General features: G+C 34.3%; 1 protein-coding gene and 1 long non-coding RNA gene across 2 annotated transcripts in view; one reads left to right on the forward strand and one right to left on the reverse strand.

The window, feature by feature from the left end:
• Positions 1–17,500, reverse strand: part of LOC137615207 (insulin receptor-like) — a 291,314-nt gene that overhangs the window by 34,384 nt on the left and 239,430 nt on the right. The window contains exon 7 of the mRNA XM_068344865.1: positions 896–1,056. Within this exon, the coding sequence (XP_068200966.1) occupies positions 896–1,056 (161 nt within the window). The remainder of the gene's footprint in view (positions 1–895; positions 1,057–17,500) is intronic.
• LOC137614642 (uncharacterized) lies at positions 5,147–8,628 on the forward strand. The gene is made up of 2 exons (XR_011039114.1): positions 5,147–5,275; positions 8,365–8,628. It is a non-coding gene; the product is annotated as an uncharacterized lncRNA (long non-coding RNA).

Raw genomic sequence — 17,500 nt, forward strand, 5'->3', positions numbered from 1 at the left:
CCCTGCACATGTGTATTTGACATTGAACTTACCTTTTACGTGGATGTGACATTGAACTTAACTTGCACATGTGGATGGGACATTGTACTTACCTTGCACATGTGGATGAAACATTGAACCTACTTTATACGTGGGTGGGACATTGAACTTACCTTGTACATGTGGATGGGACATGACACACGAACCTAACCCTGTGCAGTATATAGACCACTAACCCTACCTAGTATATTTTTATGAGACTTGAAACTTAACTTGATGATGCATATGGTATACAAAACCTATCTTGTACATGTGCATGATACTTGAAACGTACCTTGTACATGTATATGGGTCATGAGTCCTACCTTGTACATGTATATGGATGCCGAATCCCACCTTGTACATAGTATGGGCCACTAACCTTGAAGATGTGTATGAGACATGAAACCTTTCTTGTCTATTTGTATGGGATATGAAACCTACCTTGTCTATTTGTATGGGACATGAAACCTACCTTGTCCATTTATATGGGACATGAAACCTACCTTATCTATTTGTATGGGACATGGAATCTATCTTGTTCATACATATATGACGAGAAAAATACCTGGTATATGAGTATGGGTTACGCAGCTTAATTAACTCGTATATATACAAAGGACGAGAAATTTACCTTGTACATATTAGGTGGACACGAAGCTTGCCTTGTATATGTATGATAGACTAGACATCTGTCGTGTACATTTGTTTGAGAGATAAAGATTACCTTGTACAGTACATGCGCATGAGACACGAAAGTAGCCTTGTACGTGTGTATGAAACATAAAACTGAACTTTAAATGTGCAAAACCTATCTTTGAGATGCACATTCGAAACGAAATTTATCTAGTACATGTATTTGGGACGCAAAACCTACCTTGTACATTTGCATTGGACACGCCTTCTCGCAAGCTCCGTTATGAAAGACGTGCTTGCAGGCCACGCAGGCGGAGGCGTTTCGAGGCGAAGAGCATCCTCCGGCACATTCTTCATGGCAGCACTCCTCACCAATGCAGTTCTCGTGGCAGTTCTCACATTCTGGGAAGGCATGTGTATATGGGTATCTTTCTTAGTTCATATATATATATATATATATATATATATATATATATATATATATATATATATATATATATATATATATATATATGTGTGTGTGTATATATATATATATATATATATATATATATATATATATATATATATATATATATATATATATATATATATATATCCAATGTATTCTCCGCGGATGGACAAAAAATTATTATTGAGACATCTAAAATCTTTGCAACTCTTTGCAACTCAAAACGCTTTCTCAGAGTCTCTCTCTCTCTCTCTCTCTCTCTCTCTCTCTCTCTCTCTCTCTCTCTCTCTCTCTCTCTCTCTCTCTCTCTCTTTCATTTATTGCTATTTTACTTGTTATGCCAAAACAAATGACTTTTAATACAGCACTTGTGTGCGTGTAATTTAGTCTCTCTTGCTAGTGACCTGTAGTTAATGTAAAGATTCTGCATGGGGTGTTTATATGCAAAACATTTTCCAACTAGTCTTTGCTTCTGGTACCATAATCTTCTTTTGTAATCTTTATTCCTTTTTTTATTATTAATTTTCTAAGACCAGTCACCAACGTTATTATTTTTTTTTTCGTTTATTTTAGTCATGATATCTGTTCCCAATTGGTATCAAAGATAACTTTTACAAGGGGGGTTTGTGGACTTTTCGTGACTAAATATATGTGTACGTTTTGTTTAATTTCTGATATAGATTGAGAAGCCAATTTTGGTGCTTGTATTTCACTTTACTAATGTAAATTGTCCAGAGGATTATTGCTGAAAATTGTTGTTATTGTATTTATAGAAATGGGGATTTTATTGTCCCTGTTAAATATTAACGTCATTGTCGATCAAGACGTTTATGTTTTTGTGTAGATCAAGTAAAAGAAAAGCAGTGAAGGAGAATTTAATGAGATTTGACATTGACACCATTTCATTGCCAATTATTTGATGCTCTCTTAGGATATCACTCCACTTCTTTAATTTTTTTATCACTGAATGCATACATATGTGTTTATTACCTTTCTAAATTTTCTCTATTAATGTGATCTTCTTTTTCTCTCTCTTGTATATATTATTCTATTTCATAGAACCTTTCTGTACTATGTAACGTCTGGTTTGGGTTTTGATATACAGTATAAGCATTTGCTCATTTTTAGCAATACTAATATTTATTACTATATATTAAAACTTATCTCTATGTCCAATAACTTTGTTGTTGTTATTATTATTATTATTATTATTATTATTATTATTATTATTATTATTATTATTATTATTATTATTATTACTTGCTTAGCTACGATCCTTGTTGGAAAAGCAGGATACTACAAACCCAAGGGCTCCAACATACAGAATAGCCCAGTGGCGAAAGGAAATAGATAAACTACAAGAGAAGTAATGAAAATTATAAAATACTTTTAAGAACAGAAGTAACATTAAAACAGATCTTTTATATATAAACTATATAAAATAAAAAAAGAAAACCAAGAGGAGGATATATAGGACAGAAAGTGTGCCCTAGTGTACCCTCAAGCAACAGAACTCTAACCCAAGACAGTGGAAAACCATGGTAGAGGCTATGGTACTACCCAATTTAATTTTTAAGAGTTATATTACTGCAGATGTATCTTGTGGCCGAAATAAGGGTAGGATAAAACCAGGTTTACAGAAGCCTTACTCTATATGGAATTTCCTATTTTTTTTAAATTTTTTTCTTTCATCCCTTTATTAAATAGAGGAAAGTTAAGGTTCTGGATACATGAAATGCAAGTTTTCCGCATCTTCTGCTTTTTATTTCCCAATCCCCAAGTTCGTCTGACATTGAGAGAGAGAGAGAGAGAGAGAGAGAGAGAGAGAGAGAGAGAGAGAGAGAGAGAGAGAGAGAGGCGATATCTGGATGAGTGTTGGCATGTCTTTGATTGTGTCCATGATTTGAAGACGAGTGCTGAATCAAGGAAGTCATTCAGTACCTACTACTTATATTCAGTTCTGTTATTCAATATATATTTGTATCTGCGGTACTGTAGCATATTTTTGCGACGATACTGGCAGTGTAAGTAAGATATTTTGATCAATTAATTATTGCGTTTTTTTATTAATAAGTCCTGAATCTAATACGAATTTTATGTTTGCAATAGTCTTTGGTAGTGCCATAGCCTCTGTACCATTGTCTTCCACTGTCTGGAGTTAGAGTTCTCTTGCTTGAGGGTACACTTGGGCACAATATTCTATTTTATTTCTCTTCCTCTAGTTTTGTTGAAGTTTTTTTATAGTTTATTTAGGAGATATTCATTTTGATGTTATTACTTTTCTTAAAATATTTTATTTTTTTTCTGGTTTCCTTTCCTCACCGGGCTATTTTCCCTGTTGGAGCCCCTGGGCTTATAACATCCTGCTTTTCCAACTAGGGATGTAGCTTAGCAAGTAGTAGTAATAATAATAATAATGATAATAATAGTAATAGAGGGTCGACCTTCACTTTTGTGAATGTTTTCCAAGACGTTAAGTATTATCCATGTGTCTGTGAATCCAATCTGGGTTTGTGACTGGGTGGAAGGTGATCTCGCTTTACCTGATTTAATCTTTCTCTCCCCTGTCAAATGTTTCTCCCGTCATGATTCATGCTTCCATTATTCTGTCCCGCCTGAGAGCCTTGCTGTTGTCATGCGCGCTTGCATGTGAAGTATTTCAGTCTGTTCCAGTTTCTTTCTTTACTTTTTTCCCCCCTTTAAGCATTCTTACCCCCAAAGATTCTCCCCTTTTCCTTCACGTGAATCTCTCCCTTCCTTTAGGATATAAGATTTGAGTTAAGTACCCTCGCTGGCTGTCAGTTCTTTCTATTTCTAATCCTACCCTCTCCCTCATTCACTCCCTCCCTCCCTCATTCACTCCCTCCCTCCCTCATTCACTCCCTCCCTCCCTCATTCACTCCCTCCCTCCCTCCTTCAACGCCGTCGGTTGTCAGAAGCACAAAGAAACGGGATCGAAAGAGTACAGCTCTCTCAGCTCCTGCCTTCTCCATTTTTCCTCTCCTTTTTCAGGTTTGCTTTCGACTTCCTGTCATGCGCTGTTGCAGAGTGACAACCGATTGTCTGTCAGTGCTACGTTGTAGAAATTTGGCGGTACGCCCACCCCCCATCACCATCCCACACTCTTGAGAGCGTTTCTGATTTTGAATGAGAGGAGCCATCCCTTGCCTCATACCTCATACTCCCACTCAGTGTCCCTCTTCCTAAACGCGGCCATAATCGTGATGGGTGTATTATAAAGGCTTCACACACCTCGTCAAGCGTGAAATGCACCGCTGTATATTTAACCTTTGGTCACTCTCTTTATCTCGCAATTTTTTATTCCATTGTCTTATTTTCTTGTGTTTTTCTTATTTTTTCCCCTCGCCTGCCGTTTTGTATTACTGTGTGATCTGTTATTGTTTGCATTTTAATATAATAGGGAATTTTTAGTGGGTATGAAATTATGTACGTCTTTTATCATACGTACTGTGTATGAATATATCCTTAATGTGATAGGAACATAGGCTGTATCCTTAAGATACTATTTTGGCTTTTAGTGAATTTTTTACTTGCGTACTCTAATAACACAAACTTAGTCTGCAACCCTATTTTTATTTTTATTCATTTGAAGGTTTATATTTATGGCAAAATTTTGAACTTTTATGCATCTTTGACTTTTTAGATGCCTATACCAATATATCTCACAATAATATTTTAGCCATTTTATCATTTATCATTTTCACATAATTTCTATATTTTTAAGAAGTTTTGGATTAGGTTTTTTTTCATGATAATTTTTTCCTAGTGTTTACCCCATGATATTCTGTCCAAACAGTCATTGTAAATAAAAATCACATCATTAACCATAATATAAGAAGTACCGGATAACGTAAAATCCACCATTAGTCATTAATAAAAGGAATGACGAGGCTGGTTAAACTAAGACGGAGTTAAAGTAAAGAAGATTTTAAAAAATGTGGAAGACAGAATCAGTAAGCTTTGGATGTGTATGAGACAGCCACCAAAGATTGCTGATCTTGATGATACTTATGCTTTTCAGAGCCGTTTTTATCAAGTATTCTCAGTCTTAGGACTCGCATCATCATTTCCTCCTACGCCTATTTACGCAAAGGGCATCCGAAGTATGAAAGCGGACAAGACTTTCAGACTTAATTTTTTCATGCAAATGTAAGTATATTTAAAAGTGTCTTTATTATATCGCAAAAGGGGATAGGTTTAGCAGTAGCATAGTATTGATTTTGTTTTTGCAGTTTTTGATCTCTCTCTCTCTCTCTCTCTCTCTCTCTCTCTCTCTCTCTCTCTCTCTCTCTCTCTATATATATATATATATATATATGTATTTATATGTATATATATATATATATATATATATATATATATATATATATATATATATATATATATATATATATATATATATATATATATATACATACATACATACAAACATAAATTTCTTTCTGGTCCCGTTGAGTGGCATTGATAGACGTATAACTACTCGGTCTCTCGGAAACCACACCTGCCGTGTTGTAGTTAGGATGGGTTGAATTTGTATGTGCCTGTGTGTATATATATATATATCTATCATAATATTTAGCCGTCATTTTGGACGGGTCGCGTACGCTAGTAGACTACTGTATATTTATTTTAGGCTTTCATTCATTCATTCATATTTTTAAAGCTAAGGGAATAGGAATTGGTGTCACAAATTCCATTGGGTATTCCCATTCCATGGAGGGGCACGAGAATGCGGATATTATGATAGCTTTAGTGCAAACTACAATGATGGAAGAAGTGACCGACCCGTTGATATCAGTTGATCGTTTGCATGTTATGTAATCAATGTCTTATGAACATATGATCCATAATCCCCCTCTAGCCCCTTCAGTGATTTAGTTGTATCCTAAGTCATTGACACTTCTTAAGTTAACATTGTCTGGTTAGCGGTGCTTACTACTATGATGGTAGTAGTCCATTTTACATTGGCTGACCTGAAAGCGGAAAGTTGATATGAGGAAAAATAAGACCTCTAGGATAAAATGGTAACCAGGGAGAATGTTCGATTAAAGTTAATATGGAAAGTAAAAGGTTTGAAACTGTTGGTTGTATTTGATAGTAGGGTAATAAATGTAAACAAACACGCACAAATACACACACACACACGCACACACACACACACGCACACACACACACACACACACACATATATATATATATATATATATATATATATATATATATATATATATATATGTATATGTATATATGTATGTATATATATGTATATATGTATGTATATATATATATATATATATATTTATTGTGTGTGTGCACGTGTTTGTATATATTGTATGTACATATGTTTCCCCATGAAACTATTTCGCTTTAATAGGAATGGCACACAAATACTATGACTGTTCCATTCATGCTTTCCATTTTTTCCAACTTTTGAATCGTTGATGTGTTATATTAACAATTTCATGTCAAAATATAGTGACACATACGCATATATATATATATATATATATATATATATATATATATATATATATATATATATATATATATATATATATATATATATGAGTATCTCTACAGAATCAAGCTGTGAATGACCAGGTGAATAGTTGTTGATATTGTAAGATCCTTATTTGTTGTGTATTGAAGTCTCCCACCACGGACGTCAGGTCGATATGTAACTGGGTTCAAACCGAACTCCTTCTGATTTGTCTAAGAGAGAAAATGTTATTCTAATTTCACCTTAGTGTCGACCTCGTAGATTGTAACCTGTCTCAGGTAACAGCATGATGGGATGTAACAGGACCTTAATTAATGATAATGGTAGGATGCAACGTGACTTGACTTGACTTAACTTCATGGTAGATGTCCATTTGTCGCAGGAGTTGTATTGCGACATAATTAAGGATATTACGTTTGAACATAACTAAAACTTGTTATAAAAGCACTTTTCTTTGACATCTCTGCAACCATACCAGAATCATTTTAGAAATAATAAGTTTGAGATAAGACCAAGTTGAAACTTTTTGAAGTCATATAGAATACGGTCATCTACATCCGTTTACTGAAGGGGGCATGATATGCTCATGCTTAATTTTCCAGTGGTTTGCTTAAGATTATTATTGTATTCATCGTTTATCGTGAAAATGTCCTCATTCAGGAAAGTTTTATGTTGCATCATGGTAGCATCAACTAAGGTTGGTTTTACATTAATTATCATGAGTTCAAAAAATAGTGTCAGTGCCATGGTAAAGCTTTATCCATAATTTCACTTTTTCTTATAAAGAAAATGTTGATCAAATTTTTCATATTGCTTCAGCAATTGCTGATTTCTTTCTTTAGAATTGTTATTTGATGTTGATAAGTGTAAAGAATATCCACTTCCTAAACACTAGTTAGAGATATGCTTTATATTTACAAACATGGTATTAAGATGCTTTTGTATCCTTAGGGGGATATGTGCACTAGCGACAGAACTAAATCGCCTTTAAGCGTTCTTTCAATCCCTCCTCTGCAACCCCTTTATAGTCTTCCTTTAAGCGTTCCTTCGACCCCCTGTCTGCCATCCCTATTAGTCGCTCTTTAAGCTTGCTTCATTTGGCCTCCTATCTTTCTCCTCTATTTAGTCTTCCTTTAAGCGTCCCTTCAACCCCCTATCTATGACACCTTTTTAGCCTTACTGTAAGCAGAAAGAATGAAATAAAAGATTTCTTAAAAGTAGATTTATTACGGAGAATCTTGAAAGACCATTTGTTTTTTGTGCAGTTGAAGAAGAAACGCACCGAATATGTTTCTCAAAAGTAAATTTGCAATCAAGAATCACAGTAAAAATATGAACATGTATTAATGCGTAGATCTAAATATTGAAGAGTAGTGGTCCTTGACTTATTTACAATTTCACTTTGAAATTTGTTAGCGTTCAAGTTTCTAGACCATACCACATGTATGTATATAGTATGGATATTAAGGGGCCAAGAACACTTCACTGAGGAACACCGGGTATCAAGTTGTATACTCACTATTGTGCCCATCAAAAAAAAAAAAAAAAAAAAAAATTCTGCAATGTATTACTTGGAAATTCAAGCAAGATTCTAAGAATAGAGGGTCTTTAGTTAAGCAACCGTATTCGTCAGATCGACAAGTCACTCGGCTCAAGCCATGACCTCCAGTCTGATTGTATAACATTTTGTGATGTGATCGTTTACTTTTAATGTCTTCTTTTTTCTTGTTTGATAAAGGTCACCCTTGGTTCCATCTCTTTACTCTGCAGGCAGCAGAGAATCGACAGACAAGGAATAAAATTTGAAAATATATGTTGTCTACCGGATATTCAGTAATGTTGACCTTCCACTTCGTCCGAATTCTCTTTCCCTACGAAGAAAGGCCATGGCCTTGTGTTTCTTCCCCGTCTTCTTCATTTTCTTCACCGAGTCCTTGTGTGAATGCGAGACCATGACTCACGACCATTATTCGCAAAGGCTACTGAGGATGTGCGAACTGAACGCTATGTATGCAAGGCCGATTAACTTGACCCGTTTTTGTTCGGACCATCAATCCATCTCTATGGCACCGTAAAAAATTTATGTAATCACACAACACGATCCGGTGCGAATGTCTATCTGAGACCAAAGGTTTTGATTGTCCAAATGACGTTATCGTGTCCTGAAAATGCGTGCTTGTTCTTACCGGTAACAGACAAATTATCCTTAGAATTTGTGATGCGCTACTCGTTTCTAGCTTAATTTTATCATGGATATAAACTTAGCTGATGAATAAGCCAGTAAATCAACATTTATCAAATATTTAGAGAAGAGAGACATAGTAATCAGAGCATTAAATGCAAGAAAAATCTAAATAAAAAGAATCAATATTCCTGCAAGTGCACTACCCTTGCAATTTGTGACTTTAAACGACGCATTTAGGTGCTATAACCAGGAAATTTGTCCTTTTACATATGACAATTATGATAGAAGAACATAACCAAATGTATTATTTTTAGTTTGATAAGCTTATAGCGTACAGGGTTTGATAATTTCCTTCAAAACTATTTTAAGAAAAGATTTTATACAAATATTAATAGTATATTTGGTGTATGTTTAGTCAAATAAATTATTTATACGGATATTAATAGTATATTTGGTATATGTTTTGTCAAGTAAATTATTTATGCAGATATTAATAGTATATTTGGTTTATGTTTTGGTAAATAAATTATATTTACGGATATTAATAGTATATTTGGTGTATGTTTTATTAAATAAATACTTCATACAGATAATAATAGAAGATTTGGTATATGTTTGGTCAAATAAATTATATATATAAGGATATTAATAGTATATTTGGTGTAACGTTTTGTCAAATAAATTATTCATACAGATATTAATAGTGTATTTCGCATATGTTTTGTCAAATAAATTATTCATACAGTTATCAATAGTATATTTGGTATATGTTTCGTCAAATAAATTATATACATAAGGATATTAATAGTATATTTGGTGTAACGTTTTGTCAAATGAATAATTCATACAGATATTATTAGTATATTTGGTATATGTTATGCCAAATAAATCATATATACGGATATTAATAGTATATTTGGTTTATGTTTTGTCAAATATATTATCTATAAGGCTATTAATAGTATATTTGGTGTATATTTTGTCAAATAAATTATCCATACAGATATTGATAGTATATTTGGTACGTGTTATGCCAAATAAATTATTTATATGGATATTAATACTATATTCGTTATTTGTCTAATGCCTTTCTCCTCATTTGCCGCTGAAGTTCAGTGTGTCTTTCATCTAGGTTGATAAGCTCCGAATTGTTGTTATTATTATTATTATTATTATTATTATTATTATTATTATTATTATTATTATTATTATTATTATTATTATTAAAAGCCAAGCTACCACCCAAGATGGAAAAGCAAGATGCCATAAGCCCAAGGGCTCCAACAGGGAAAAATAGCCTAGTGAGGAGAGGAAATAAGGAAATAGATAAAGTACAAGAGATTAATAATGAAAATAAAATATTTCAAGCACAGTAACAGCATTAAATTAGATCTTTTATATATAAACTTAAAAACTTCAAAATAAACAAGAGGAAAAGAAATAAGATAGAACAGCGTGCCCAAGTGTACCCTCAAGCAAAAGAACTCTAATCCAAGACAGTGGAAGGCCACGGTATAGAGGCTAGGGCACTACCCAAGACTAGAGAACAAATTTGTACATTCACTCATGTACGGTCTCGAGCCCCGACCGCGTTTGCATTTTATCGCATACCGGCCTAAACAGCGTGGCGCCACGTCCCAGACTTCCTCTCTCCCGTTTTACTTAGCACGTCCAAAAGTTTCACGTGTTTGGTTGGCATCTACCATTATCCGAGAACCGTCCACTGGATGCCGGATTTTGTTCGACAGATTCCGACCGACAGTCTGTCGCGTGTAAATTTTCATTTTTTTTCCCGTACATGTGACTTATTCACATTACTCGTGATGTTGACGCAAGGCCTCGGCTAACATCTGCAGGCCAATGCTCTTTTTATTTCTAAAACCCTACCTGGCCTGGCGACTGCCCAACCCCGACAAGTAATAAGTCACTATATACTACGCTTCAATAGCCCCCTTGCCTCGTATGGATGGAACATTTGGCTAAAAAAATTCGGAGTATATTATTATTGATATTATTATTACTTGCTAATCTACAACACTAGTTGAAAAAGCTGGATACTATAAGCCCAGGTGGCCCAACAGGGAAAATAGACCAGAGAGGAAAGGAAACAAAGGAAAAATTAAATATTTTAAGAATAGTAACAACATTACAATAAGTATTTTATATATGAACTATAAAAATTTTAACAAAGCAAGAGGAAGAAAAATTAGATAGAATGGTGTGGCCGAGTGTACCCTTAAGCAAGAGAACTCTTAAGCCAAGACAGTGAAAGAAGGCCATGTTACAATGGTTTGATTTAGGAGTGTCCTTCTCCTAGAAGAGCTCCTTACCATAGCTAAAGAGTCTCTTCTACCCTTACCAAGAGGAAAGTAGCTACAGAAAAATTACAGTGCAGTAGTTAACCCCTTGGTTGAAGAAGAATTGTTTGGTGATCTCAGTGTTGTTAGGTGAAAGAGGACAGAGCAGAATCTGTAAAGAATGGGCCAGACTATTCGTTGTATGTGTAGGTAAAGGGAAAGCGAACCGTAACCAGAGAGAAAGATCCAATGTAGTACCTTTTCAGGTATTACAAAATCAGTGAGCTTGTGCAGGTGCATCAAGTTCAAATGTCTGCCAACACTACTACTCTAGCTGACCTTAACGCTCTCAACTCTGGGAAGGTAATAGCAACTAGCAAGTGAGTGCCGGCGAACTAATGGATATGATTTTACTTGAAGATTAGTTCGTAAAGCAGCAAACAAACTAGGTAAATAGGCCATCTGTGATTGTTTTCAATCCAAATTATTTTACAGATATCCTTACGGAGAATATTTCTATGTTTTTGTGTCGTGTTGAACAACTTTATATCCTGAAACAAACTCCTTGAATCGTTCCTCTTGATAGAATTAAATAGATTCAATTAAATGTGATTATTTTTTTTCCATTAAATGCAGTATGAAGTCATTTCCAATTTATCTGTTTAATCTCTTTGAGCGTTCGATGACTTATTGCTTCTGAGATTAGAAAGGGTTTCATCTTGATGAGATTTTGTTTTAGTTTAGTTAGGAATGGCAGAGGTGAGGGACAGCAACAATGCCCTAAAATGTGGAAAATCCCCGAGAGACTGACTATATGTACATATGATCTCCACCCAAGCTATACCTGGGATATGATCTCCACCCAACTATACCTGGGAAGGCCAGGCAATGGCTGCCCCAAACCCGCCATCCTTAGCTCACAAGGTTGGTGAAGTTCAAACAGTATAAGAAACAATCGGAGCTTAAGCGTGTCTCGATCCCTAGTCCAGCAGATCACCAGGCAGGGACGTTTTCTATAGACAAAATCGAAATTTGGTATTTTGAGTAAATCAAAATTTCACGACGGTCGGACAGGGACCTGGATCGTACCGAGATAATCAAGGTCTATAGACCTTGGAGATAATGACGATGGTCATAACGGCTGGAACAGAAACGGTTTAACGTAGTGTGAATCGGCCTTGGGTCATTTTCAATACACCAGGTGTCATACATGCGCACTTGTCTCGTCTGGCTGTTACCATGGCTGGTGAAAACCTCAATCTTATTTCCTTCCTGAGGTCGTAAGGGTATCTTATTGGTGTATATTTCACGTTGGGTGGGTTGGTGATGAAGATATGCTTTTATTTTACGACCGCCCTTCTACTTCCATCCGCTCTCCTAGTCTGTGTTGGTTTTGTTTTGTCTGTTCAAGGTTACACCTTTCTTCCTTTCATATCTTTGATTCACTTTTGTTGGTCAATTTTGTTTATAAAAGTTTTTTTTTCTCCAAGATTTTGGTTTTATTGGATTTTTTTTATCTATACATGCTATCTATTACCTCTTGGTAATACTCAGTGATAATTATGTCTCTCTCTCTCTCTCTCTCTCTCTCTCTCTCTCTCTCTCTCTCTCTCTCTCTCTCTCTCTCTCTCTCTCTCTCTCTCTCTCGTGTTGGTGCAAGTTTAAATCTGCAATGAATGAAGCGAAAATATTTTTCGTAATGAAATGGAAATATCATTATAAGTATAACGGGAAAGTTTGCTACACATTATTTTCTACTCATCATTTTTCTAGATCATTTCATGTTAAGTGAATGAAATGGCCTTGTAACTGTAGTGAGAGATATGTTACAGAAATATGGAAACTAATACGAGTCCCAATCACCTTGATGTAGGTAAATAGAAAGACCGATATGTTAAATCTTGTAATTTTTAATTACCTGATATTTTTAGCACGTTTTCCATTGAAGACCCTGAAATCGAGTACAGATATTTTCTAGCCAGGTTGTGACCTTTGTTTAGATGGAACGGTTACTTAGGCTACCGAAGATCGACAAGAAAAGAAAGGTGCACACTCATATACTAACATCAGTATTAGATTTTGTCTCTAATTGATATGTATGTATTGTTAGGCCAATTACGGCTAAGAACTACGAACTCCAAACTTTATAACTATTTATTTGTTTTTTACTGAAAATTATAGCAAATTTTAAAAATCTTTATGAATCTTCACAGGCAATGGACTGTCCGACCAAAGCGCCGTATTGGGAATAATGACAATTTTCATACAATAAACGGCATTTTTTTATTCGTATGTGTTTTTCTTGTGGTTACTAACTGTATTCTGTGGGCAATTAACTCCGTGTTTTGGCACGTTATGGTTTCGTACTTGGGAAAAGGGACTTATCGTCTCGGCCCTCTCTTGTTACCGAAATTTTATCTGTAATGTTTCAGGTATATATTCGTATATTATCTGTTCATCTCTATTTACTTTCACAAGATTATTTTAGATTACCACCTATATGTTGTCTGCTATACCCAACAATTATCTCCCCTTTACAATAAGGAGCCAGTTTTGGGATGGATATATATATATATATATATATATATATATATATATATATATATATATATATATATATATATATACAGTATATATGTGTATATATACATATATAAATGCATATATATATATATATATATATATATATATATATATATATATATATATATATATATATATATACACACATATAAATACAGAATATATATGTGTATATATATACACATATATATAAATATATATATATATATATATATATATATATATATATATATATATATATATATATATATATATATATATATATATCATCATCATCTACGCCTATTGACGCAAGAGGCCTCGGCTAGATTTCGCCAGTCTTCTCTATTTTGAACTTTTGATTCAATACTTTTATCGTCATCTACCTCATGCTTCATAGTCTTGAGCCATGTGGTCCTGGGTCTTCCAATTCTTATAGTGTCTTACAGACCCCAGTAAAATGTTTGGTGAATTAATTCTCTCGAGGAGTGCAAAGGACATGCCCAAACCATCTCCATCTACCCCTCAGCATGATCTCATCCACATATGGCACTCTGGTAATCTCTCTTATAGTTTCATTTCTAATCCTGTCCTGCCATTTAACTCCCAATATTCTTCTGAGGGCTTTGTTCTGAAATCTACTAAATCTGTTGGAGATGTTTCATCGTCATGCTACGACTCTCGTCCATACAATAACACTGATCTCACTAAACTGATATATAGTCTGATTTTTATGTGTAGATTCCGGTGATTTGATTTCCACATTTTACTTAACCTAGCCATTGTCTGAATTTTTTTTTCAATCTTTCATTAAACTGAAATTCTAAAGACCCTGTATTAGAGATTATCGTTCCTAAATATTTAAATTATACCTTATTAATCCTTTCTACTTCCAATGATATTTCATCTGCCATTGCATATTCCGTTCACATCATCTCAGTCTTTCTTCTATTTATCCTGAGCCAAACCTCGTGTGATATTTCATGCATTCTGGTAAGCAAGCATTGTAAATCCTGTGGTGTTGTCCTAAAAAGGACAGCGTCATCAGCATACTCTAGGTCAGCTAATTTCCTGTTGCCAATACAGTCCAATCCTTCTCCATCATCCCCAACTGCTCTATGCATTACAAAATCCATAAGGATGATAAAGACCATAGGTGACAACTCATTCCCTGTGAGAATTCCGCTGTTCACTGAAATTCATTTGATAGGACTCCATTAACATTAACTTTGTACTTGCTATGCTCATGAACGGACTTAATCAAATTTACATACTTAAGAGGAATTCCATAATAACGTAAGACTCTCCACAAAATTGGCAGGTGCACATTATCAAAGGCTTTTTCATTGTCTACAAACGCCATCAAAAGTGGATTTCTATATAATGTGCATTATTTTGCAACATGTCTCAAAATGAAAGTTTGGTCAGTACAACTTTTACCTTTTTTAATCATGTTTTTTCATGTCTCAGCTTTTCATCAGACTTTCTCTCTAGTCTCTAGAATAAGTATACTATAAATTTTCATGATAACTGACGTAAGTGTGATGCCTCTGTAATTATAGCTATCAGTCAGGTCTCCTTTTTTAGCCATTTTCAGCAACACTCCTAATTCCCAGGTTTTGCTTCTTCATGCCACAATCTACAAAGTAATCTTGTTAAGTATTCTATGGGTCCCTTCATTTTCAGCCAGTATCATCTCAGCAGTTATTCCATCGTATCCAGGGGCCTTCCATCTCTTTAGTGTCTTGAGGATAGCTTCGACTTCAAACACACTGAATTCATTCATGGATGGCACATCAAGGTCTTCATCAGCTTCAGGTATATCAGTCAGATTATTCCCTTCATATCTCTTATTCATAACCTCACTAAAGTTTTCCATCCAACGTTGCTTTTTTGTATCTTCTGTTGTTATAACAGATCCATCCCTCTTTTTGGTGGGTATATGCTGCTTCATCTTTGCTCCCGTGTAGATTTCGTATAGATTTCATTAATAAATCTATGAGCAATTCTTACACCATAGCTACTTCCTGAATTCATAGCTTTGTCGGCCTCGTCTGCTTTCCTGTATAAATACTATATCCAGTCATTCTTGGCTTTTCTTTTGACTTCACTATTAATGCTTGAATACTTAGCATGTTCTACCTCGTAATTTACATTATTTCCTCGAAAACTTTCAACTATCAACTTCGGCCTTTCTCTTCTTTTTATAGTATCCCACGTATCTTTTGATATCCATGGCTTTCTCCTTGTAATTACGTGTCCCAAAACTTCACTACCAACTGACTGATATATGTTCATAATATCACACCATTCTTCCTCAATTGTCTGCTCTTCATCTCTCAAAGCCTTTAAGACTGCAATTCGATTCCTACATTCAATTGCAAATGTTTCTCTGTCCTCATCGTATAGAAGCGTTGTTGTATTAAACCTATATATTCCATCTAATTTTCTGTTGGGCCTTTCAGTTTTAATTTCACTGTGGCAATAAGGAGTTGGTGATCACATACCAATATCTGCATCTCTATAGCTTCTTATATTTCTCAAATTCGTCCTTCTCCCTTTATTAATGGCTGTATGATCTTTTGATTTTTGTAATTGCTACATGTTGAAGTCCATGTATAATTGTTTATGCCCTTGTGTTGGAATAGAGTGACTCCAATGACAAAATTGTTTGTTGAACAGAAGCTTATAAAATGTGCTCCATTTTCATTTGTAACTTCCCCAAGACGCTCAACACCCATCACATTCTCTGTACCTTGATTATTGCTTCCAACTTTAGCTTTGAAGGCACGAATCAAAACTTTCATATCTCTATCTAGGATCTCATCTATTACACTCTGCAGTTCTTCATAGTATTCATCTTTCTTTTCGTCAGGGACATCATTTGTTGGTGCATAGCAAACTATACTATTCATATTGCACTGCCTTCATTTAAATTTTGCAAGTAACAATCTAGTATTTACAGCTCTCCATTTGGTTAATGCCTTGTCTGCTCTTGGTGTCATCATTATTCCTACCACTTCTCATCCTACTCCATCTGTTCTTCCCGAATATATATATATATATATATATATATATATATATATATATATATATATATATATATATATATATATATATACATATATATATACACACACATTATATATATATATATATATATATATATATATATATATATATATATATATATATATATATATAACTATTTGGTCTCTCCCATCCCCCGGGTAGAGGGAGAGCGAGTAGTCATACCCTGGTGAGACAGGGTACATGTGCGTGAATGCATATATATCTAAATATTTAGCCGTGACTTTTGACGGGTCGCCAACACATGTCTGCCATAATGAGTATTTATTTATTTATAATTTCACACAAATATCTGTATCTATGTTAGAATTGTTTGAATCGTTCGTCTTGCTCTTGTTTTCCACTTTGTGACTCATGACGTTTATATCTTGCAAAGAATAATTAAAAAGTAAATTATTCGCTTATTCGTTTGTCGATTATTGATTTCGAAATACCTGGACCACCCAAACTCATTTTAATCTATAAATTTGGCGGGGACGTATTCTCTGGTATTGTAAAGGTTTCCAGAACAAATAAAGCATTTTAATCCAAGCTACTTTTTTATACTACTGATACATATCCCTTCATTTCCTATAGTCTAGACACCACTCACATCGATATTGGTATCTTTATTTATCGTAACTGCTAATTATTTTTGCGTTCATCAAAATTTAGTGATCTTAAGAAAATCACCGTTATTATATACTGTAGCTCTTTTGGTGATGTTAGCTTAGTGTTACGTTTTTATGTTCTTAAAAAAT

Source organism: Palaemon carinicauda, chromosome 21 (assembly GCF_036898095.1).
Source record: "Palaemon carinicauda isolate YSFRI2023 chromosome 21, ASM3689809v2, whole genome shotgun sequence".
Lineage (NCBI taxonomy): Eukaryota > Metazoa > Arthropoda > Malacostraca > Decapoda > Palaemonidae > Palaemon > Palaemon carinicauda.